At 32.0% G+C, this 24265-nt stretch overlaps 1 protein-coding gene across 1 annotated transcript; it reads right to left on the bottom strand.

Moving 5' to 3' along the window:
* Positions 1-11353: 11353 nt before the first annotated feature.
* Positions 11354-16461, bottom strand: LOTGIDRAFT_162465 (hypothetical protein; the record flags this gene model as incomplete). The annotated part of the gene is made up of 5 exons (XM_009058450.1): positions 11354-11445; positions 11998-12309; positions 13078-13303; positions 13672-13796; positions 16407-16461. 5 exons carry the CDS (start codon positions 16459-16461, stop codon positions 11354-11356), a joined length of 810 nt encoding a protein of 269 aa, XP_009056698.1.
* Between the last annotated feature and the right edge of the window lie 7804 nt (positions 16462-24265).

Below are 24265 nucleotides of genomic sequence, written 5' to 3'. Positions count from 1 at the left end.
GAGAGCCTTACTTATTCATTGTCTTGGAACTCATGCTTCAGAAGTTTACCATTCCCTTACTGATGCAGGCACTTCTTACAGAACATGTATGCAAACCCTACAAGCCCATTTCGGTCCTAAATTCAATATTAGTGTTGAAAGGAGCCACTTACTCAATTCTAGAGAGCAACTACCTGACGAATCAATAGATGAATACCTAGCCTTTCTGAGAAATTTAAGTAAAAATACCCAGTTATTTGCCATACTAGACGAAATACTGCGAGATCTTATTGTTGGTAAAGCTTATCACAAGCAGGTTCGAACGAGATGGAAGAAAATATTACTCTACAACAAGCTTTAACTATAGCTCGACGAGTGGAAATAGCCCTGAAAGAAACACAACAGGAGCCTACAACTAATGAAACAAATACAACAGATGACTTATCTCCTGTTCAGAAAATACAAAGCTCAAGGGATAACCAAAAAGCTAGCCATTTCCCTTCACATTCTAGAGACCAGCCCGATTACCAAACTTCAAATCGAGGCAATTTTAGGCCTAATACCAGAAATACAGACAACAAATCTTGCTACCGATGTGGAAGCTATAGACATCGAGCTAATTTTCCTCAGTGTCCTGCCAAGGACCAGAAGTGTCGAAATTGTTCTAAGAGTGGACATTTTGCTCGTGTTTGTCGATCTGATACAGTTAATTCAACCTACCAAGATTAAATACATCATACTGTCCTCTCCGTCAGTAACAAATATCACGTAAAGAAGCTTACATGTGATGTAACCATTGATGTTCAAAATACTCAATTGTTAGTTGATACAGGTTCTCCTATTTCCATCCTAAATGAACATACATTCCAGAGATATTTTAGTAACAGGACGCTCCATACGGCAAATACTAACCTGAGGAGTTACAATCAAACACCAATTACTGTTACTGGTATGGTGAAGTTACCTGTTAACTTTAAAAATCGTCAAACCTTTGGGACATTTTATGTTGTTCCTGAAGGCGATTCTTGGTTTGGATTAGCAGACTTGAAGATGACTATTCAGGTTAATACTTCTACACACACTACAACTGATAGAAACTACATCACTGTAAATCGTATTCAGAGTTTCACTGCATTGAAATCTGAATTTCCAAGTGTTTTCAAGGGCCTTGGCCGAGCCTCAAAGTTTGAACACAAGTCTATAGTAGACCCAAAAGCTGTCCCGTTCGCACATAAACCAAGACCAGTCCCATTTGCCTTAGAGAAAGAATTTAAAGAAGAAATAGACAACCTACTACAGATAGATGTTATAACCGAAGTTGAACATGCTGAATGGGTGAGTCCTGTAGTTTGCAGTTGACGCCGAAATAACAAACTACGTCTATGTGTTGATCTACGCACTGTAAATAAAAACATTGTTCCTGTGAAATACCCTCTACCTAATATTGAAACATTGATCAGCTCTATACAGTCTGCCAGCTTTATTACAAAACTCGACATGAATGAAGCCTACCACCAGTACCCTTTACATCAACATACTCAAGAGCTTACCATATTTACAACACCATTTGGTTTAGCAGATGTTCCTGGATCGTTTCAAAAAATGATGGACATTATTTTAGCTGGTTGTAATGGTGTTTATAATCTTTTAGAAGATATTCTTATTGTTGCCGAAAATGAACAAGAGCATGATGATAGAATACGAAGGGTTTTACAACGCTTATAGGACAATGGATTAACATTAAGCCCAGATAAGTGCTTCTTTAAAGTTCCGAAAGTCGAATGGCTTGGATTTTCAATTTCCTGTGAAGGAGTACACATGTTATCTGAAATTAGACCAGTAGCATTTGCTTCGAAAATTTTATCTACATCAGAAAGAAACTACAGTATTGGTGAAAAAGAAGCCCTGGCGTGTACGTGGGCTGTTAAAAAATGGAACCGGTATTTACAAGGTAGACCCTTCAACCTAGTTACAGAACATAGATCACTCGTTACACTACTCCAATCATCACAAGATACAGGCCATAAGCCAGCAAGAATAGCCAGATGGGCTGCAACTTTACTCGATTATAATTTTACTATGTCTTATAAAAAAGGATCATCCAACATAATCGCTGACGGTTTATCAAGATTACGAAAAGTGAATGAAAATAGTGAAAGTGAAAATTGTGATGTGTCTATTGATGAAATCATTTTGTGTAATTCTCTTACTACTGATGCAATTCAGATATCGCCTGCTATTGTGGCTAGGGAAACTGCGAAGGATCCTGTTTTAAAAATAGTGCTTCAGTATTTGAATACAAAATGGCCAAATAAAAGTGTTATCGACAAGAATGTGATGCCATTCTATAATATTAAAGATGAGTTATTTATTTTTGGAGATTCGTGCATCGGCAGAAATGAACGTACAGTTATACCAAATAGTCTACAGAAACAAATACTAGAATTAAGTCATACTGGACATCCTGGTATAGTGAAAACAAAACAAACTTTGCGTTGTGTTGCTTATTGGTACGGCATGGATAAAGATGTCGAAAATTTTGTCAATGCTTGCTACATGTGTGCTGAAAGTGGTAAATCTGTTAAAACTCATATAACACCGTTAAATCCTAAAATACATTCGGATCAACCTTGGCGTGATTTAGCTATTGATATACAAGGACCTTTTGAGAGTGCACCTCAGGGTTCAAGATTTTTGATTAACATTATCGACTACTATTCCAAGTGGCCAGAAAGCTTAATGACTGATACAATAAATTCAAACACTGTAATTAAATTTTTAGATAGACTATTTTCTGTTTGGGTCATACCTGAAACTTTGACCTCAGATAATGGTACTCAGTTTATTAGTCATGAGTTCACTGATTTCCTTCATAAATTAAATATACGTCATATTCGCACCCCAAATTACCATCCAGCAGCTAATGGGGCCATCGAACGTTTAAATGGGCCAATTAAGTCATTGATTCAAGCAAACATGAGAGACAAAACGACTTTCGCAACTGCTTTACGCACTGTATTACAAACTATTCGTTCGACAAAACCTGCTACTACTAATTGTATCCCTTATTACTTAATGACCGGTAGAGAAATGCGAACTAAATTGTCTGTAATTCAACCCCCTGAATCTTATACTAAAAATGTTCAAGATGTACATGATAATAATTTATCTAAATATGTTGCTAAGAAACAGTCAAATATGAAAAAATGGTATGATACAAAACATAATGTCAAAAAAGTTAAATTCAATATAGATGAAATTGTTAGAATTAAGGTGAAAAATTTCAGAGGTAAACATAAATTGAGTCCAAAATATTCTAATCCAACTAAGATAATTGATATTAAGGGTGATATTATAACTGTTAAAGGGGGGAAAAGATGGCATAGAAATGATATTGTTAAATGTAGACTTCCCGAAGATCATAGAGTTGACAAGGATGAGAATGATACTGATACACATTTGTTTGATTTTGAAGCAAATGATCATAATGAGGGTCAAGGGGATAATTTAAATGAAAACACTAATGTTGATAATAGAAGATATCCTAGAAGGAGAAGAAATCCTCCTGCATATTTAAGAGATTATGTTTATTAATATGCAGATTAAGTTTACATGTATTAATGTGTTCAAGTTGAATTGTTTCAATAATAATTAATATTGGCTATGTAGTCTAGGCCTACTTTGTCTGACTTTTGTAAGTTAAGTTTCAACATAAATGAATTCAAGCAGATACTAAAATCAAGTTAATTCCAATTAAGGTATAATTGTATAAGGTTTAGTTTTATTTATCCTGTGGGGAATATGTGGTATATTGGTATTTGTATTTTGGTAAGAATTGCTCTCCATACTGTAATATTGATATGTATGTCAGACATGCGCAATAAGAACTTCCTGAGCATGACTTACTTCCATGTGAGAAGAATATAAAATAAACTCCTATACTTTGTTTCTTACATCTTACATTAATACGATACCCTTCTACCCACGCAAGATACAATACAAATATATATGCCTTTTAACACTAGACTTTATCAACTAATCTGCATTACATATATTGAAAGTGCAGTGAAAAAGTTAACTTATAAACAGGAAAGATTCTAAATGCTCAGTTGTCGAATCATTTTTGATCTGTTCTTCTTTAAGTTTTCCCGTTTGGACAATGCTGTCATACCTGTGGTGCTGGAATTCAAATTTTTAGGTCTCACATTTGACAGCAAGCTTCTTTCCGTCCACACATCAAAATCCTCAAAACCAAATGTCTGAAAGCTCTCAACATACTGAAAGTCCTATCTAACACTGACTGGGAGCCGACCGAAAGGAAGCTTTGGTTCGTTCCAAGCTCGATTATGGGTGTCAGGTGTATGGTTCAGCCCGACCTTCCTACCTTAAAGAGCTTGATACCATACACCATCAAGGACTTAGAATCAGTTTAGGTGCATTTCGCACTACTCCAGTTGAAAGTCTGTACATCGAGGCTAATGAGCCCTCATTGTATGACAGACGTGACAGACTTTCATTGCAGTATGCTATTAAGATTGCATCATTGCCGAAACATCCTGCTTATCGCCCTGTATTTAGACCTTACTTCGAACACCTGTACGAGACAAAGGCTCGTGCTATTTCTTCTTTTGGAGTCTGCATTCAACCCCTTATGTCAGCGGCTGGTATCAGCCACGACAGTATTGCGGACTTCGTAATGACCACAGCTCCACCTTGGACGATTGCTCCACTTCACATAGACTTTAGTCTATCGAGCAACAAGAAGTCACAGACAAGCTCTGTTGTCTTCAAGTCTAAATTTCTTGAACTAATGTCTAAATATGGGGATTTTGCTCCTTTCTATACAGATGGGTCTAAGGATGGTGATAAGGTAGCAGCCGCTACAGTTACACCATCTGAAGTTCTATCTGCAGCCTCCATTTTCACAGCAGAACTCATTGCCATTTTACAGGCACTTGAGTTCTTTCAGTCCTCTACATCATTAAAAAAATGTATTATATTTTCTGATTCTTTGTCCTCATTACAAGCTATTTATAACATCCAGCTTGTACACCCTATAATTGGGGATATATACAAGCTCTCTGGGCCGAACAAGGACATTGTCCTTTGTTGGCTCCCCAGTCACATGGATATACGGGAGAATGACATGGCAGATGCAGCGGCTAAGGCTGCTTTGTCACTGCCTGTTTCCCCCTTTTCTTTGCCTTTCACCGATTTTAAATCGGTGATAAGGTCTTTTATTCAACATCGATGGCAGCAAAGATGGGATGCTGCAGACACTAACAAGCTTCATGCCTTTAAGCATCTCCTAGGAGACTGACCCTCCTCCTATTGTGCCAACAGGAGAAATGAAGTTGTTTAGTGTCGCTCTCGTCTTGGACATACTCACCTCACCAACTGTTATTTGCTCAAGCGAGAGCCTCAACCAGTCTGTGAGCACTGCTAGATCCGCCTGACAGTGAAACACATTCTGATTGAGTGTAAGCATCTCAAACCTAAAAGATCACACCACTACCGTGCTGTTTCTTTATTTCAGCTTTTTGTGCAACCTATTTTAAATTTTAAATAGATTAGTCATTGTTTGTTTTAAATATTTTGTTTGTTTTTAATACCACCATGTGGTGTATTACCTGTGATATTGTTTTTAGTGTTTTTTTTTGTAGTCATTAAATGACTTTTTCTGTGATATGGTTTTTATCGTCTTTTTCTATTGTCACTATGTGACCTTTCTGTGACCTTTCTGTCTTTTTTTGTTGTCACTATGTGACCTTTCTGTGATATTGATAGGTGTTTTAGTTTTTTTATTATTTGAACGTATTCTGGAGCTATATAGCCCGTTTGGTGCTGATGCTCCTTAATGCATTTCATTTCATTTCTTTCTGTTTTTCAATTATAACTTTTTTGACCATTGTAAAATGTGCTGACTGAAATAGTGTACTGGAAAGATTTAATTAAATTTTTTTTATAATCTATTTCGACCATGCCTTTGAAAGTCACAATAGTTTTAGGAATAATTCGTTTTCGCCTATGGCCAGCTTTTTTTCTAATTATCTTCAATTACTTTTATTTAAGTCCTTGTAATAATGAAATGTCCCCTTGACAATCAACCATTTTAAAAATTGAGACTTTATGTCATTTTGGGAATGTAAAGTATAAATAATTGAAGCCTAAAAAGTAAATTGTTGTCTGGTCTGAAATTGTTGAAGAACTGAAAAGGTTCTTGAAATATTGAATTAACACCTGTAGTATATTATAATTTGTCTGTTTTTGTCGCTAAAAAGGTCTGCCAGAATAGAAACACACACTGAATTATATTGAATAAGTCTTAAGTTATCATAAGAGGTAAAAAAATATGACCACTCCTGGTATGCTGATAGGCCTGCCATGCATTTATCTCTAAGCATAACCTGAATGTGCCTAATGCATCCCAAGATCAAAAGTTACGTGCCTAATGCATTTATCTCCTAACATAACTTAACATGAGTAGCAATTTTTGTGAGATTTTGATTAGTTAATTAACAAATCAAAATTCTTATACCTATCCAAACCAAGTTGATCTTTTCTCCACTATCATGAATTCCAATACCCATACTCCCATAGTCCATCCTTGGTGGATAACTGACAAGAGTAAATATTTTTTCTTTACAAAAAAACAGTTAAAACTTGAAGTATTCTGCTAAAACTAAGGGAAGCAAGCCAAAAATTGATGAATGCAAGCCGAAATATTGAATTACATCAGTCATCAGCGTGGAATGAACAGTTAACATGCATTTTTGCAAGTGAAGGATGGGAAACAACTCTATTTATTGATATTCACTTAAGCTGGTGTTAATTTAAGCTTATATTTAAGCTTCATTATTAGGTAATGTCTGGTAGACAAGTTATTCTTGTATCAGATTCATTATCTTACAAAATTTTGTAATGAAGGATTTCAATTTGTGTAAGATTGAGATTTTAATGATCTTCCATATCAAACGTCTTGCATAAATAAACCAAGTACTAATGATTTGATAACATTCAGCCAATTTAATATACACATGGGAAGACAGATTGAGAATTGATCTGGTGGTATCTTTTTGAATCATCAAATGGTATTCCAACTCCTTTGAAAACAGTTGTTGCTTCCCTTTGATTGATATTTCTGTGTTAAATTTGACTTATGACAGCTAATAGTGCAAACTAAGTGCTTCTTGTATTATTAAGATATTAGGGGGTGCAAACTAACAACGGGCTGACTCTCAAAAGCACAGGCAGACTTTAGGGTGATGGTGAGTTTGTAGTCACCTAATATTGATAATGTCTTAAATTCTGCCATACGACAAAGTATGTGTATTTTTATGTAGGCCTACTTATGTTTTTTTGTTTCTTGCTAGATAATGTGTATAATGTTCCTGGAATCCTATTTATTTCTTGAAAAGAATTAAATCGTGTAAGCTATTAATAATGTTTGTTGTCTGACATAAGAAGTTTTCAATTTCTCCATAAAAAATACATAACATGATTTATTGATCTAATTTAGTCGCAAAATTGTCTGCTAATGAATTTTGTCAGCCAGATGAATATTATGAGAACACCTGATGCTACCTTAGACTGGCTTTAGTTCTTGTATCCCAATCTAAATCCAGTCTAACAAAAAACCTACCATGTATTCCTATTATTTGAAAAATCTTGCTAAGAGATTTTTTTTGGCACATCTGTGAAAATTATTAAAATAAATCAGAGTTGTCTACCCAATTTTATGGAAATAACAAATAATAATTTAAGTCAAATCTACAATCTACTGTATAGGCCTGTACTGTTCCCTTTTCATATGAATTTTTAACATATCATTTATGAAAAAAAGAAACCAATTATACAACACATAAACTTCAGGAGTTGATGCTTTGATTTTATTAGCAAAAGAATTGAATAGTTTTCCTCATTAATGATGATATATTGAATGATTTTCATTGTTAATTTAAAAAACAAGTTTCATAAATTTGATTTGAATTTGTTTCTTGTCCAAAAATAACTATAAATTGTGCAGTTTCATAACTTATTGTGAAATAGAATGTTTTTCATTTTTATACCTTACAATAAAAATACAAATAAATAGAACATATACTAGATAGCCTGTATTCTTGTGTTATAAGTATACTTATGCATTGCTTCAATTTTTTACGATTTCAACAAGGTATGAAAGTATTTATCTTTGATAATTTTGCCAGTAACAAAACTATACTATGTATAAATTTAAATTTGAACGACATTTAGAAACGGAGAGCACATCTAACAAAAATAATTAAGGAAAGTGGAGGTATATGTCCAAGCTTTTGCAGATTCTTCTTTGTTGATTATCTGTTAGATTTCTGGCAAGAATTGACTTTTTGTCCCAGAGGACATGGTGAGAGGGGAATTGAATTAGGTCCTCTGAAAAACTGATATAGAATCTTCTTTCAATGTTGATGTTGCATTATCTTTGTTGTGGATCGAGATGGGGCAGGAGGTTTCTCCAATATAAGTGACTCTGCAGTAGCACGGAATGGAGTAAGCCACAACTTCAGAATCAGTTGAGACATCAGATGGTGGTCTGCTATGTTATTTTTTAATTTTTGTTTGTTTGTTGTCTCTTCGGAATAAGCAGTTCTTAAGGACATTTTGAATGCATTCCACTAATAGATCGTTTTGTAAAATCTATGGTTAAAAAAAATTTTCTGTCAAAAATGTGCTCCAATAATAAGGTGGCTTGTTCCTAAAATAAACAAGTCATGAATTGTTTCAACATTTTTATTTCAAATAAAATCTATATAACTTATTAGTTCAAATTAATGTACAATTTATTTCAAAGCATCTAACATGTACATACACAAATATAATGAAAATGTACAGCTTCATGGTCATGATCAATTTATTAATTCATGTACAAAACTGTTTATTTAAGAAAAAAATATTTGATACTTTGAGTACAATTACACATTTCCACATATACATATGAAGAGTCAAAGGCAAAAAAAAGGGATGTCCAGTTTTCCAACTGTCTATGTGTAGTTTATTGCTTATTGAAATTAAGTCCAAAATCAGCCAAAACTTATAAGAGTCTAGTGTGTCACCAGAAAGGTCCAAATTCTACAAGTCTTAAGTAAAATCAGAGCAGGTTTTGCCAATGACTCTTCATATGTTTCCTTTATCAAAAATTTTCCAAGCCAGATGTCCAGAAAGTGGTGTATTATATTCTTGATGGGTTAAAACGATGTAAGATTATTATACCATTGTTCTGGTTATTTTAACTAAGGACCAGGCATAACTGGTTTCTATTATTTTGGTAATACTTACATGCATACAAGCATACAAACAAGAAAACACAATATGTGTTAAAACAGAAATTAATTAATGTACATGGTGGCCATACTCTCGGTGGGTGTTTCAGAAGGAATTAATTATTAACCCTAATTGAAATGAAATATTGCACAATCTTAATATCAGACTGAGTTTTTAAATAATTTCAGTTTTCTAAAAGATAAAGTAGTTCAGTTTGTTTATGTTGCATGACCAATATCATTATACAAGAATAAAAGCAGTAATTTTAAGGGACATTCTGACTTCATTTTATACAAAAAATAAAATAACAGCAGTTAAAAAATTATATACAAAATGTAAAAAAATGATAATATACAGTAATAAATATTATTTAATGACATTATGGCACCAATTTTCTTCTTCTGAACCATTACTTATTACAGTGTAGTCATCGATTCTTTCAGATTTTTTTTTCACTCCCTGTCCTTTTATTTTCTATCTTATGAATAGCACTAAATGCCTATCACAAAGTATATCTTATGAATAGGATTCAATTTTTTGTAACCATGCAGAGGAACTTGCACCCGGTGGGAACTCCTTTTCGACATTTTGGTGTTTTTAATTCAAAAGAAAAGCTCAACCATCATTAGGCCAGTAGAAGATTTGAATGCTAGAAAATGAACCTTCCAGCAGCAAAGGAAGGAATTCAAACTAGGAGATGAACTTTGGAAAGAAAATAAAGAGTTTCAAGGAGAAAAATATAATTTTTGGTAGAATAGTATCTGAGTATTAAATTAAAATGAAAGAACACAAGAATTTAAAGCTGAATATATACATGCAGGTTAATGTTTGGATGGAGTTGATGCTAATAGCACTCGCCCTGAGTTATAAACATTTTCATTTACTTTTTTACTAATTTTACTAATTTCTCAGTTTTGGTTCCAGAATATGGCAGAAGTGCAAGCTTCAACTGAAACTGGTAGTTCTTGACTTAAATTGGAATTTCTGGATTCATCGACAAGAATCTTGTTTTGGCAAATATGGTTTGATTTCAATTTTTCACCTAACCTATGATCAATAAAGCTGCCATTTTCCTGAACAAAAACTAAGATCTGTGTAAAATCACTGACTTCCGATCCAAGCTTTCATTTTGGTAATATCTTTAAAGGATTTCATATACCTTGATTGACACTATTTTAGTCAAAGAATGAATGACCAGCTTCTTGAGAAAAACATCTCTAAAAGAATTCCAATATACATCTTTAATTAGGGCGGTGGTTTTAGGTTTAAAAATGAGGTTAATGGTTAACAACCACAAATGGATAAAACCATGTCCTTTCTGGTTATGACCCATGTACAGTCCTTGTACCTAGAGATTTCAGTGTATACTTCTTTAACCACAAGTTACAAAACACAAGCATCATGTGCAATATTCAGATGTTTCATATATCACGATGCCATCAACAACGATTCTCATCCAGTAACTAATTAGTGGTTCACTTTTCACTCCGGTATATAAGCCAGCTTACAACCTCTCTAGATTTCCAATCACAACATTTTTGGTACATTATCACAATTTTCACAAACCTTTTTTGACATCAGTTTTATACCTCACAGGGAACAAGTTGTTCAAACTCCATTTAAGAATTGTAAAGTATATAATGAAATGAGAGAGGACAGTAAGAAGATATATAAAAAGTTTGGTTGAGTTTGATGTCCATGACTAAATGTGTGATGTTTTACTTGATCTGAACCTGCAGCTGTACCATCAGGAAACGTTCCTATAGAAGAGAGAAATGAAAAAAACAAAAATATGAATTTCCATTAGTGTTTCTAAAACTTGAAAATAAATCATAATAAGATATTAATACTACATTAAGAAATGGCCTGTATTTTAGCTTTCTCAGGCATAATTGAAAATTTTAAATTTTTTCTCAAAGAGTCTGCAAGTTTTCAAAGGATCAATTACTTATTATACAGATTATTCATGGTGTTGATGTATAAAATTTTGTTTTTAAATATTTATTCCTCAATGTATAAGATGATGAAATTACAATGCTTTTTTCAAAATATCCCTCATTGCATACTGCCAGACATTCTAATTTTCAGCAGCATAATAATGCATGAGACTATTTTTAAAAGGGATCAGAAGGAAGATTGGCTTACCACGTTTAACATTTATTGTCTCCGCTGAAAGAGAAAATGAAAGTAGACAAATTATTATAAGAAATACATATTCATTTCAGATTGCATGTTACAGAGCAAAGATCAATATGCTGTCTCGATTGAGAGTTATGTTTGAATAATTCTTTAAGAGCTCATATGCTGTAATATATACTGAAGGTAAGTCTGCATGACTATTTGAGTTTCTTTAAGTAGCTTTTGTTTCCACAAACTGAGTAATCTCAAAGCATCAGATAAGCTTGCAACCGAAATAGAATTTGCAAAAAAGAAAGTTTAAATTTTTAATAAGCAAAAGCCATGTGAATTTAAAAACACAGAATATGTCTTGCTCCCCATAGACATTACATGACAAAATATTGTCTTGCCTAATTGTATTCTTCGTCATGATTTGCTGGCTCTCGCAGTTTACAGGTTTACCAATCCATACAATAGTAATTCCTTGTCAATCTTGAACTGTCTATTTTGTCTAATGTTTTGTTCATTGAATGTGATTCAGAATTGCTTTGAAAGGTGGATTTTAAGTACTTGTGTTGCACAAGCACTGAATAACCTACTTACCATTTAGCACCACAACCTTGAGACTGGCCACATGTCTTTTAGAAATACGACACACGTAGGTACCTGCATCATCCATAGTACTATGTTCTATAACTAATGTACTATTTAAAGTATTTGTCTCTCGAGAAGGATATTTACTTATTGACACACGACTTTCCGTTTTTGGTCGTATTTTTAAACCGTCTTTAAACCAATCAACATCGAGTGGTAAATAGTCTATTGCCGAAGCTGAACACTTTAATTTTATTTCTGCTCCTATTTCAACAAACAATGTACCACCAAGCTCTATACCTGGATTCCCTTTTTTACGCTCTGCAATAGACAGTCACAAATAGTAATGAGAAATTCGTCTCTTGAGAAAGTTAAAAACTCTATTGAAATGATCAACGTTATAAATAATAGATGAAAATTTGTCTACTCTTATTTAATGGATTACAACTCAACTCTAATGAACTGCATATTTGACTGTGTACAGATTGTATCTGGCATTTAATGATATAGAAAACTGTAAATAACTGCAAATATATGCATATGAGAGCCTAACAAGTATGAAACGATATAGCAAAGAGTATAATAGCGTAGCATTAATATGTTACATCAATATACAAAGCTAAATAATTTGCAGAAGAATTTATATAAACAGAAAATGTTAGTAATTTCTTATATCCATAAAAATCAGTTTTAATTCAACAATTTTAGATCAGAATTCCAAAAACAGCATTTGAATTGCTTCCAATTGAATTGATTAGAAATTTGGCATATTTGATAAATTTAACATCTTTTGATGTGAAACATGTTAGTTTGGCACCATTTAGTAATTTTATCTGGTTTGATTGGGAAGGAAAGTAATGGTACCTGATAAATATAGGTAATAAAGATTTGAATTACCAAAGTCAGCAGATTTGAGATCATTTAGTATCATTTGCCGAAAATATCTACTATAACAGCCAAACAGAAAATTTTTCTTTAACTTTCTAAGAAGTTTTAATCAGTTTAAACTGATGTTTAGAGATATGTTTGGTTATTTTAAATAATGATTACCCATATGGTACAGATGAATCTTCTTATTGGTCACCTTACCTACAACATTCAATGTTATATTACGCATTATATCTTCTTTGGCACTTATTTGACATTCATAAACTCCTGCATGATGTAGTTTAACACTGTTAATGCGTAAATTCCATTCAGAAGTGGAAGTGGGGCTTGTAGTTTCTTCATGTTCAACATAATAGTCACTATCTGGCACATATATATAATTTCCAATGGAAATTGGATGAACTTGATCAACTTTCTTCCATATCACCTGAAATTAAAGACGAAAGAAAGAATAAAATCTATGATTCTTAGTGGTTGAATTCACTTGAATCATCTTTGGAAACAATGTTCTTAACATAACAGTTGAAATCAGTTTATTTCTATTCAGTATCTGAATGTGTTGGTATCATAGGACCAGCACAAGTACTCATCTTTAGCTTACTTTTTAAGTCACTTATTTTTCTCTTATGCTTTGAGCCTTATTGGACAAAACTAGCTGTCATGGTAAGGATTTTAGATCTGACATGCATGCTAAATGAGCACACTTTTAGGTATAAGACAGAAATTATTGTGGCATATTTTCCCATGAAAAATATACCAAGAACCCAATAATTTAACAACAATAGATGACTTTACCATTTTAGGGCCGAGGTTTTTAAGTACACAAGGTAATCTTGCTGTTTGACCAACTTCTGCTGTTATGTTTCTTTCTGTATCAACAAATGTGGGTAACGTATAGGTCAATGGTCTTGCTGCCCTGGCTGGAAAGAGAAAAATCAGTTAGTTAGTATTTCATATCAGTACAAAGAACAAGAGTTGGAGAGAAGAATTTTGAAATAATTGTAAAGGGTACACGATTGACCTAAGCTGGAACTATATATATATATATAGAAATTATATAAGGTGTAACGTTGCATTTAAGTAATGCCACGAAAGCACAGGCATTACCCTCAGTAAGAGAGTATTGTTTGTGCAGTTCGTTAATTTAAATATGGAATATATTGAGTTAGAATGTATGGTGTAAGGATTTTTGCACATTGCTTAAGAAGTCATCTATGTGTAAAGAGAAAATGTCCATGAAAAAGTAAAAGATGTGTTAAGAGAATACAATTTTGTGATTAAGAATACTATCAAGTTGTAGATATTACTCATCTCTATCTACAATTGTAAGATTTCCTTTAATGACACTGGAATTCTTCTTCCCCAGACAACTCTATATCAGATTTACTCAAAATACAATATTCCTCTTATATATCAATTGAATAAAGTTTCAGGCACCATGCCAGACAACAAGACAAATGACTAGTTTAAAGGAAATTCTAATTCAATTTCATAGAAGCCCCTTCTTATACGTTTTGTCAACAATTTGAATTGCAGTGGGTCACACAGAAATAAAGGTATACTAAAACCATCATTCAGAAAGACAACAGCTATCATTTTTATGTATTGGTTACTACAGCAATTTATTATATTGAATTTTTTAAGCTTTGCATAGTCATAATCAATTTTATACAAAGAAAATTTAATGATAGTTACTTTAAAGACAAATGATCAGACAATTCCCATTGTTTATATATCAAATGACAAGATTACCACTCAAATATTCTATCTTAGACTTCCACTACCAACTGTCTTAGTAAATAATGACATTAAAAACAGTGAAATATTAAAAATTGTTTGTCTTGTCATAAGTTTTTGATTATTTTTCTGAAAGTTGTGTCAGGAAGATTAGAATAGAATGAATCAATTGCAAGCCCAAGACTCATTTGGTCCGAAATTAATATATCCTGGATTATTGGCTTGGTTTAAAAATATATTAACTAAATATTATGAGTCTGTGGAGATTTAACTAACATTCATCAAAACTGTCTTCAGTTTCTTTGAGAAAAATTAATCAAAAAGCATTTTATCTCTGGAATTGCAATTTGATTAGATATTTTCTCAAATCTGTTCCTAATTCTATAGTTTTATGAAGAGATTCCTGTGAAGTCAATAGTAATATTATTGAAACTCATGACCTCCAGCTTTCATGATTTTCACAAATTTCAAAGACTAGATTAAAACAATTCAAAAGATTAATGATCTTTGCTTAAGCGTTCAGCTAAATCATAATGGTACCAACAATTTTATTGGGAAGTATCACATGAATTTAGTGTGTGGTTGTTAATTGTTGCATAGATAGTGCCAATGATGGACCTTAATGGCTGAACATGTTTGATCCCATCAGTAAGGTTAATATCTTACATGAGGCAATAAATCTAATTTTTCTACCCCTTAACTGATAAGTTCGGATGGGACAATAAACGGAGGGATCTTCTGCTACAGACTGTGCCAATTTAAAGACCTCTTGACTGTTGAAAATTGAAAGAGTAGGCCATAACTACTGTCCTGGCAAATTTTGCTTCATTACACATTGTAGTGCATTGTCCATCTCCATTAGTTCAATAAGGTGCAGAAGAGTAGGATGTAAAACTCCATTCATTTCATTAACTGATAAGTAATGAGTATTTGTCATGTAACATTAAATTCAGTTAACTGACATATCCGCAGATGGCTTGTGACATAAGCCTTTAGTCTGGTCAAGGATTAATTCGGCTTGAGACCAGATTGATTATTGTGCAATCTGTAGGACTAAAAGTGTTGACTTTTGACAGACACTAATTGTACTTATGTTAACTTGAAACATTATGTCTACCTCAATAATACACAGTGATTTCCTCACAATGCTGATATGTTGTTAGGAAGGTGGTAATGAAATGTCTTAAGTAGATCAGAATATCAGCAGGACAAGCTATCTGATTAATTGGCTAGACACTGACTGATGTTCTTGAATTATACAATTTACAGGAGAATCCTTCTTACTTATAGTTACAAACAACTTACATAGTTCAAATTAATCAAATACTTCATTCATTTGAGAGGTCAGGCACTTGTTTCAAAAAAGATTTAGTCCAACATATATATATGATAAGCTTCTCTTTTGTCTTTTTTTATTAAAATTATTCCTACATGCCTTGCAGCAATCTAAGAAACTCTTTGTAATTGGACCATTCTTACAAAAATTAGACTTCTTTGAGGACCAAGTACTAATGCACTTGGTGTAATAATGATATACCGGTAAGAAATAGTGGAAAAGAAATGTTAGGTACAAGGGCTGATGTAACAGACAGTGAAAGATGAAATCAATAATGCTGCAGGTGTTTCATGTAATTCTTGGACTATCTTCTGGAATGTTCCAAACATTACACACATTGATTGGTATTGACTGTTCTCCAAGGCCACAGTCTATGATATTAGGCATTAAATACTACTGTATATGAAATGTAATTAATGAACCAGACAGATAAGATCTGTGGTAATAATGTACCTACACCTACTCAATACACAATCTTGCTTGGAGCTGTTAGTATCTGTATCAATGACCATTACTGATTGCTTTAGATATGAGAAACATTTGTACATCAGGAAAGGACTGCTTTAGATTCATGTTATGTCAAAATGAATTTTATTCCAGGTTGATAACAGAATTTATTAGAAATAAAACTTCCCATCTTTGTTGCTCCTTGGAAGGGTCCAGAAAATGATTATTTTGAAAAGCATAATAGGTTGTTATTATTCAGACAAAATGTAAAATTTAGTTCCACAAATCAAATCATTCTTAGGAATAAATTTCGAATCGTTATTTTAAAAAGAAGTGTAAAACTAATTCAAATAAACAGTTCAATGCTTATTAAAGAACAGTTTAAAGTTGCCAATGTCTAATTTTATGAGATGTTCTGTCTGCTAGTGAATTGAAGAATAAAATCAACATGTTATATATTTTCTCTCTTAGACTTCTTTATCACCCTATTTAGACACTTGAAGTCAGAAAGAAAATTAGAATTGACGATTATTAGGGTAACTGAAGAATATAATTAACCAAGTTGGTGGTAAGAATATCTTTTATAAAGGATAATATGGTCTGTTTATAATAGAATAAATCTGAATCAAATCAAATCATGTAATCAACAGAATGAATGGAACCCTTACAAGAAAACAAAATATTAGACTCGTTGCAGCCAATAAGTCTCTTTTTTTGAAAAATTTACAATGGAAAAACCTTTCTTTCTTATGTTTAAGAATTGTTTTCGCAGAATTATTTCCTTAGTTTAGTATGTTGCAAATGAACATACAATCTCAATAAATCTAAAGTGTAAAAGGAAAACATCAAGCAGAAATGGAAACATAGCATGATTATGTACCAATTTGGCTTATTGAATATTACTTAATAAACAGTCTATTGAGAGAAATTAATATATAATTATCTTTTACTTTGAATTTCTAAACTGGTTAATTAAAAGTTGTTATATATGTTATAAGATTGATAATATTCTGTTGTACTAGAATCAGTAAAAATGTGTATCATGAATTGAAGAAAGAACAAATGAAAAGTGACACTGATTGTGTAAAGATACTGTGCAACCTATTTACATAGCGCTAATGAGTTCTGCAATTACTACAGAATCAATCCTTATCTCCATACATAGTTCAATGTACTAGAAGACAACCACTGAGTTTTTGCCTCATTATCTTTTCTGGTATAGACTTGCGATTTACTTTTTGTCTTTATAGTTGTTTGATAAATTTTTCATATCTAATTTCAGAAATTCTGTTTTTCCGATAATGGAAAAATTGAACTAATATTCCTCAGAAATGTCAAAAATGTCTATAAATATTTTGAGAAGAAACAGAGATGATTCTTCTGTCATCTTGACATCTCAACTTATTTTTTATCAACCTATCTCTATAAAGAAACAATTATATTATGAGGCTGGCCAAATGTATTTCATCAAGTCATATCATTCTTCCTATTTTATAGACATTTTCATCATAATTATATCAAAACATAAGTCATCAAAGCAAGGGCCACTGGGTAGACTGGCGGCAAGAAACATGAAAGGCTTCTGCTATACTTGGAGATGTTATTTCAGATCTGAATATAACATCTTACAGCATGGACAGATTTCTTACATCATATAAGTTAGTCTTTTAATAGTTCATCTGAATATTGCACTTTTATCTTAATTGTATATGAAGTATCATAACTGAACATTAAACTTGATATTATATCTGAATACAATACAGCTTAATCTGAATCTTGATGTGGTTAATCTTAATATTTCAATGAGTATTCTATATACATGATATTATATCTGAATATCATTCAGTTTTATCTGAATCGTGTTTTCGTTTATCTTAATTTTTTAATGAGTATCTTTTTCATTTATATTTTACTTTATATTATGGGCTGTATCTAAATCATGTAATGGTTTATATCATATTCAAATAATCAGAATGAGCCAATAGTGAATGGTGTGCTTTTTTGTCAATAGTTTGATTTTCATTATAGAATCATTCTACTAGAATAGCTGTTTGGTTTCAATTTCATTTAACAGAATATAATAGAACAATACTGACTTTTGTTACAATGAAAACAAATGCAGCAGCAGGTTTATCTATTTATTGTTGTGATCCTAACAGACATCTCTCAATAATTCCTTTTTGACATGCACTTGTGTTATATCACATGAGATTTAATTCACTATGATTTAATTCTTAACAAAATTTCACCGTATTTACTCTTGATATTCCACAAATCCCACCAGAATCAATAAATGTTTTGTGAAGTACATGCATGAATTGTTAACATGAACCCGACATAAACTTAAAAGATTTATGCCTTCAGCTTGTAATTAGAAACAGGATGAAATAATAGTGGTCTGATGTCAAAATAATTGAATATGTATTGTGTTCTATTGGAATGATAATCAGATGTGAACATTAATAAATACACCTGGAAATTATTGTTATTTGAACATGGTGTTCATTAAAACAGTAGTGGTGCTAAATGAGTTTAAGGATAAGGAATTGTTTGAAGTGAAAAGCTGAGTTATTTGATAGTAAACCATTGAAATAGTTTGAGAAAAATCTGCCTGTGTTTGATAATTTAGTGCCTGTTAATGTCCCTGTACAATATAATACAGATGTGTATTGTTTATTGTCAAACCAGTAAATTGAAGGTCATCTGTCAATTAAAGAATGTAATTGTGAATCTTGACATTCAGCAACATATGCAGATTCTCTTGGACAGATAGATTGGCACATAAACCTCATTTTACTTGATGAAAATGTAAAGTTTGGAAACATTGTGTTAAATAAAACCCAGGAGAATTATACCATTTTTTATGTTCCCTTATTTAATCAACATGGTGAATAACTATAATTGTACACATGAATCATTTCCTTTCTCAACATTAACTTTTTATTCTTAATTAATTCGATCTTAAACTTTTTGAGATTTTCATGTGAGTTTAAGAATTTTTGAACAGTTGAGTCATAAATTTCATTATTGCATCTGTCTTAAGAACGTTGAAGTCAATTCCAAAACTTCTTGACGACATATCACAGTTCATTAAGAATTGCATGCAATGCATCACGTCATTTACTTGTAAATTGACCAGATCGATAGTGACTGTTAGTTATTTGCCAAACACACAACTACAGAAATTTAAATCTCAATCTCTTCAAGCGGAAATAAATACCAAGTCAAACAGTCAATTGATTGGTTTTAAGCTCTATTGACAAAGATCATGGCTTGATGCCTTGGAGAACTCTTTAAGAAAATGGCCAGTTGGAGATGTTTACTTAAATTATTGTGCATGAATTGCAAAATGGCTGTTATCGTAGCTGCACTTTTTCATTTTGATAAATAGGGGAGAATATTCAATATTTGACATTGTGTAGTAGATGAAACACCTAAAAGGACGACAGATCAGAAATTAAAAGGACCAGAATTTAAAAGGATGACAGACCAGAAATTATAAGGACCAGAATTTGAAAGGACGACAGACAAGAAATTAAAAGGACTTTAAGATAAAGGTTATAAGCCCTTTAAGATTTCATGTGATTTCTCCATTTGTCAAAGTATAGGTATTATTGCATTATGTAACAAAAACAAAATCATCACAAAGTCAGATAGTTTTCTTTCTTGCACACTGCATGGATTTGTCTATATCCATAACCCATGATATGAGAAAAAAAATAACTATCCATATTCCTTCTCAGCTTTATTAATCTTCAGTAAACCATATTTAAATGAGTTATTTTGGTCGAAGAAGTGATCCTCAATAAGCTAATTTAGTACATTGTATGGCTGATCATTACCCCGTAAGCATGCCGATCACTTTATTACATTATTCTGCAGTCAATCAGAGACAGGGGATATAACTCTCATAAAATCCATGGGAAGATTTATTTAATTATAACCTTCATTTTCCTCTCTTCTATTTAGGGAATTACTTTCATGGCCATGTTACGTCACCCCATTCATCTGATGTTTATTTTAGCAGAAAGTCTTTTATTCAAACTGCCAAGCAGTGGTGAGATCGTCTGGGTGTACAAGTGTGGTGAAAGAAACCTATCAGTTATAGACCACCATTTCAATTTAGTTCACATTTGATATAAAAATCGATAATGGTGAAATTTATTTTGACAATAACAGATGACCATAATGAATTATCAAATTTTAAACTATAGTGATAAATGCTCTTACAGACAATGGTTTTGGCGTGAATTCACAATGGAATGATGTCTAAATCAAATACAAATTCCTTTGCCGAACTAACTAGCATGAGAATGCCCAATATATTTTCTTTGGTAGAATCTGAGGTGGAATGACCTTAATCTAAAAGTCAAAGGAAAAGTCATATCAGGGACCTGATTCATAGAAGATGATCAGACATGGGTAGATCCTGTGTTGAATGGAAATCAACAGTGATCTTTACCAGTAATTGTCTAGAAGTCTCTCATTTACTCATCATCATATAAACTCTTCACACTGTATTTACATCACAAGTAGTCTAGCAAGACGATTCAAATCCTAACTCTTTCAAATACTAAACGATTTTTGTCGTCTTGAAAAGGTAGTTAGCGTAATCAATAGGACGATTAAGAGTTATCCTTTTGGTCTCGATCAATATACATTGAAGTTTGAGGAAACAAAATGATCTTTTAACGTGTGTTAACACTGTATTGAATCTCCAGTTATATCCTCCAGGGACAAACTAATATTATATATGTAAAGTCTGAAAACATCTTTGCATTTTAACTTCTATTTCTAGTCATGTATCTAACATCTATCATATAGTGATACACAATAATATATCAAATCTGGCTCGCAAGACAAAAAAAAAAAACAAGACTCATGCATGGAATATGCCAGTAAAATCAAGTGTGACAGCTGTGCCAACAGTGCTACTTAGATTTGTATAGAATAATTGTTGTAAAAGCCTACGATTGATGGCATTTATAATATAAAATCCTTTGAGAATGTGATTATACGTTTCCTGATTATTCATGTATATCAAGACAAATACCAGTTTCTAATCATTTAGTTTCTTTCTGAAAAATCTCCTTTATTTCTATTCATTAATGAAAGTATCTTCATATGTTATGTCAATAATGCATAATATCAAAGGTTCAATGGTTATCTTTCTGATTTGATTACAAAGCTAGCATGATTCGTATATTACAGCTGGTTGATCATGCTAATGCTATTCCAAATTGTATGTCCTTTTTATCCACTGCAGTTGTTTTTGATAACATATTAGGAAAGGGCTTGCATTAAAGAAAGCCATCGTAAAAGGCTAGAATTAAGGATAGCTAACAGAAATGGGTTGTATAACCACCAAGTTTATTTGCACCTTGTGTGACCAAGAGGATAAAAAACTTAGTGCAATCTTTATTCATTATTCATATTTCTTACAATGCTAATATAATCATGAACTAGTGGAGGTGGTTTTCATTTGAACCCCATCAGCTGTTTTCTTGTAGAAAAACACAAAGTTACAAGTTGTTTATGAGAAGAATTCTACATTACCGTTCGACAGAATTAGCCCATAAATAATAATTTTAGGTTCATCTAAACATTTTACCTTTCAAAAATATACATTGACTTTGACTAAATACATGTAACATATGGTTAAACTGTTACATTAGACATCCTTCTATCTCATCTAGTAATACAAATATTGTCAAATAGTCCCCGTTCTTATCTTACTCTTGTGTATAATTATTACAACAGATTGATGTTGCTTACTATTTCAATACTATACTGGCCCTTCTATCAGGTTTTTTCCTTTATCAGTGATGCAGGAAAAATCATATAGTTCATTCTGAATGAATATTAAGCTAAAGCTCCTTGTGCCATAACCTGAACATGTTAATGATCTGAAATCTTTTGGGCTTAGCTTATGCCCCTCCTCCAGAAATATCTTCTCAGTGTGTATTGCATAGTGTTACCCACCTTTGTTAGCCCAATTAGGAGCAAACAGTCTTTCAAGATCGGAAGATTGAAATGGTTCAATATTCCACAGTATCAAAGAGTGCTCTTTGTGAAATGTTACTTTAACGATTAAATAGAAGGTCTTGGGATCAGACTAATCAAATGAAGATTAAACCTATCATTCCATCTCCTGGCTAATATTTTATTACGTTACAAAGACCATGGTTAAAATCATTGTCTACCCTATATTTCATTGCCTTCTATATAGACAGTAACTATTTTTTAACTTTCTTTTGTCAATGTTTTCTCATTTAACCAAACTTTTCATTTCTCCTCTTTCATTATTGATAATTCTACCAGTGTTCATTTTTCATTACCAGTCTGTCTTGTATATATTTGAAAGTAAAAACCCATCCATCAAAAATATTACCATAAGATAAGTATACCTATCTAAAATTCCACAAACAATTGAATTTCACCCAAAAATAACTATATACTGATACAGTTTGTTGATAAAAATTTCATGGTTTTGGTAAGAATTTTAAACAGATGATTATCAATTTGGATAATGTCCCAAAGTGATTCCTGGTTAACTTTAAGAACACAAAACAATGCATTCAAGTGTTTCTACGTCAGATGAATAATTAAAGCTGCCAATCAGTAAATGTGAATACTTTGTCAACCATTCAGGATTTGTATTTGCCTTCAATTGTAATATCTCTGTAAACAAGTCAGAGCTATTGCTTCTTGTTGAAGGTTTATAGTTATAGGTTAGGATCAAAGAAAATCTTCATAAAACATAAAAGTGCTGCTCTGAAACACACTTCAAATGGCATCATCAAAGTACATAGATGTGTATGTATTTACCTTGAATTCTTGTAAACTATTTTAAGAACTGACAAAAAGAAATAGTTTGTATTATGAGTTATTGCTGTGTTTTATAAAAAATAACCATGTTGAAATAAACATAAAATTAGAAGAATCTCTAGCAGCCTTTGATGTGTTGATCATAACCATCATTTTACCAGTCAACAAAATGTAGGTAGAAAAATAAGTAAAATGTAAGAAAAATAATAGACTGCTAATATACTATTTTGGTATTCGACTTGACACGGTTGTCTCAGAGCTATTTTTCATTCTATTTTAATCAATTTAATAGGGAATATCGAGTCTGATGTTTTCATGATTAAACTTGATGTTTTCAGTCGCCCAGACAAAAATTACCATGATCTGACAACGTTTGAAAGACTGGTGTGTTTTTTATGAAAATATTGAAGGGAGGGAATATGATGTATAAAAGATGTTATTATCAAAAACTACTAATGTGTGAAATTATTAGAAATTTTAAGTTCATAAGATTTCTTTCAGCACTTTTTTTTATTACTTAAATAATTCTGTTCTTTATAAATCTGTTTGTGCTAGACTTTATTAATAGTTTCTCAATTCCTAGTAAAAGTACTAATATTTTATTTGAACTTTATTGATGTTGACTATCGAAACTATTGAAACCTTGCTTTGTTTTTTTAATGCTGTCTATAGAAGATTTCTTTGTATAGGTAAGAAATTGATATGGGTTGTATTTGAAGATGGTTTTTCGTTTATAAAGGGATTGTACAAAAATCACATTGCAAATCCAATATTACAGTTTGTTTTAACCTGAATATATGGATATCATTAAGATAAATTGCCAATCAAGGTTATATACACCCACTGGCAGCTTTGATTTTAGATAATACTCTTTGGCAGTTCAGAAACAATCACCAGTTTGGAATATTCAACCTTCATAAACTTCTTTCAAAGTTTTTTTTAGGTGATAATTAACATTATTTTTGTCCAAATCTGACAAGAATTATGCCCTCTAGAGGGTTTATGAGCAAAAATTTAATTTGTCTTCAAAAAGAAAGGCAA

The sequence above is a fragment of the Lottia gigantea genome, assembly GCF_000327385.1.
Source record: "Lottia gigantea unplaced genomic scaffold LOTGIsca_34, whole genome shotgun sequence".
Classification (NCBI taxonomy): domain Eukaryota; kingdom Metazoa; phylum Mollusca; class Gastropoda; family Lottiidae; genus Lottia; species Lottia gigantea.
This window is presented reverse-complemented; position numbering and strand designations above follow the sequence as displayed.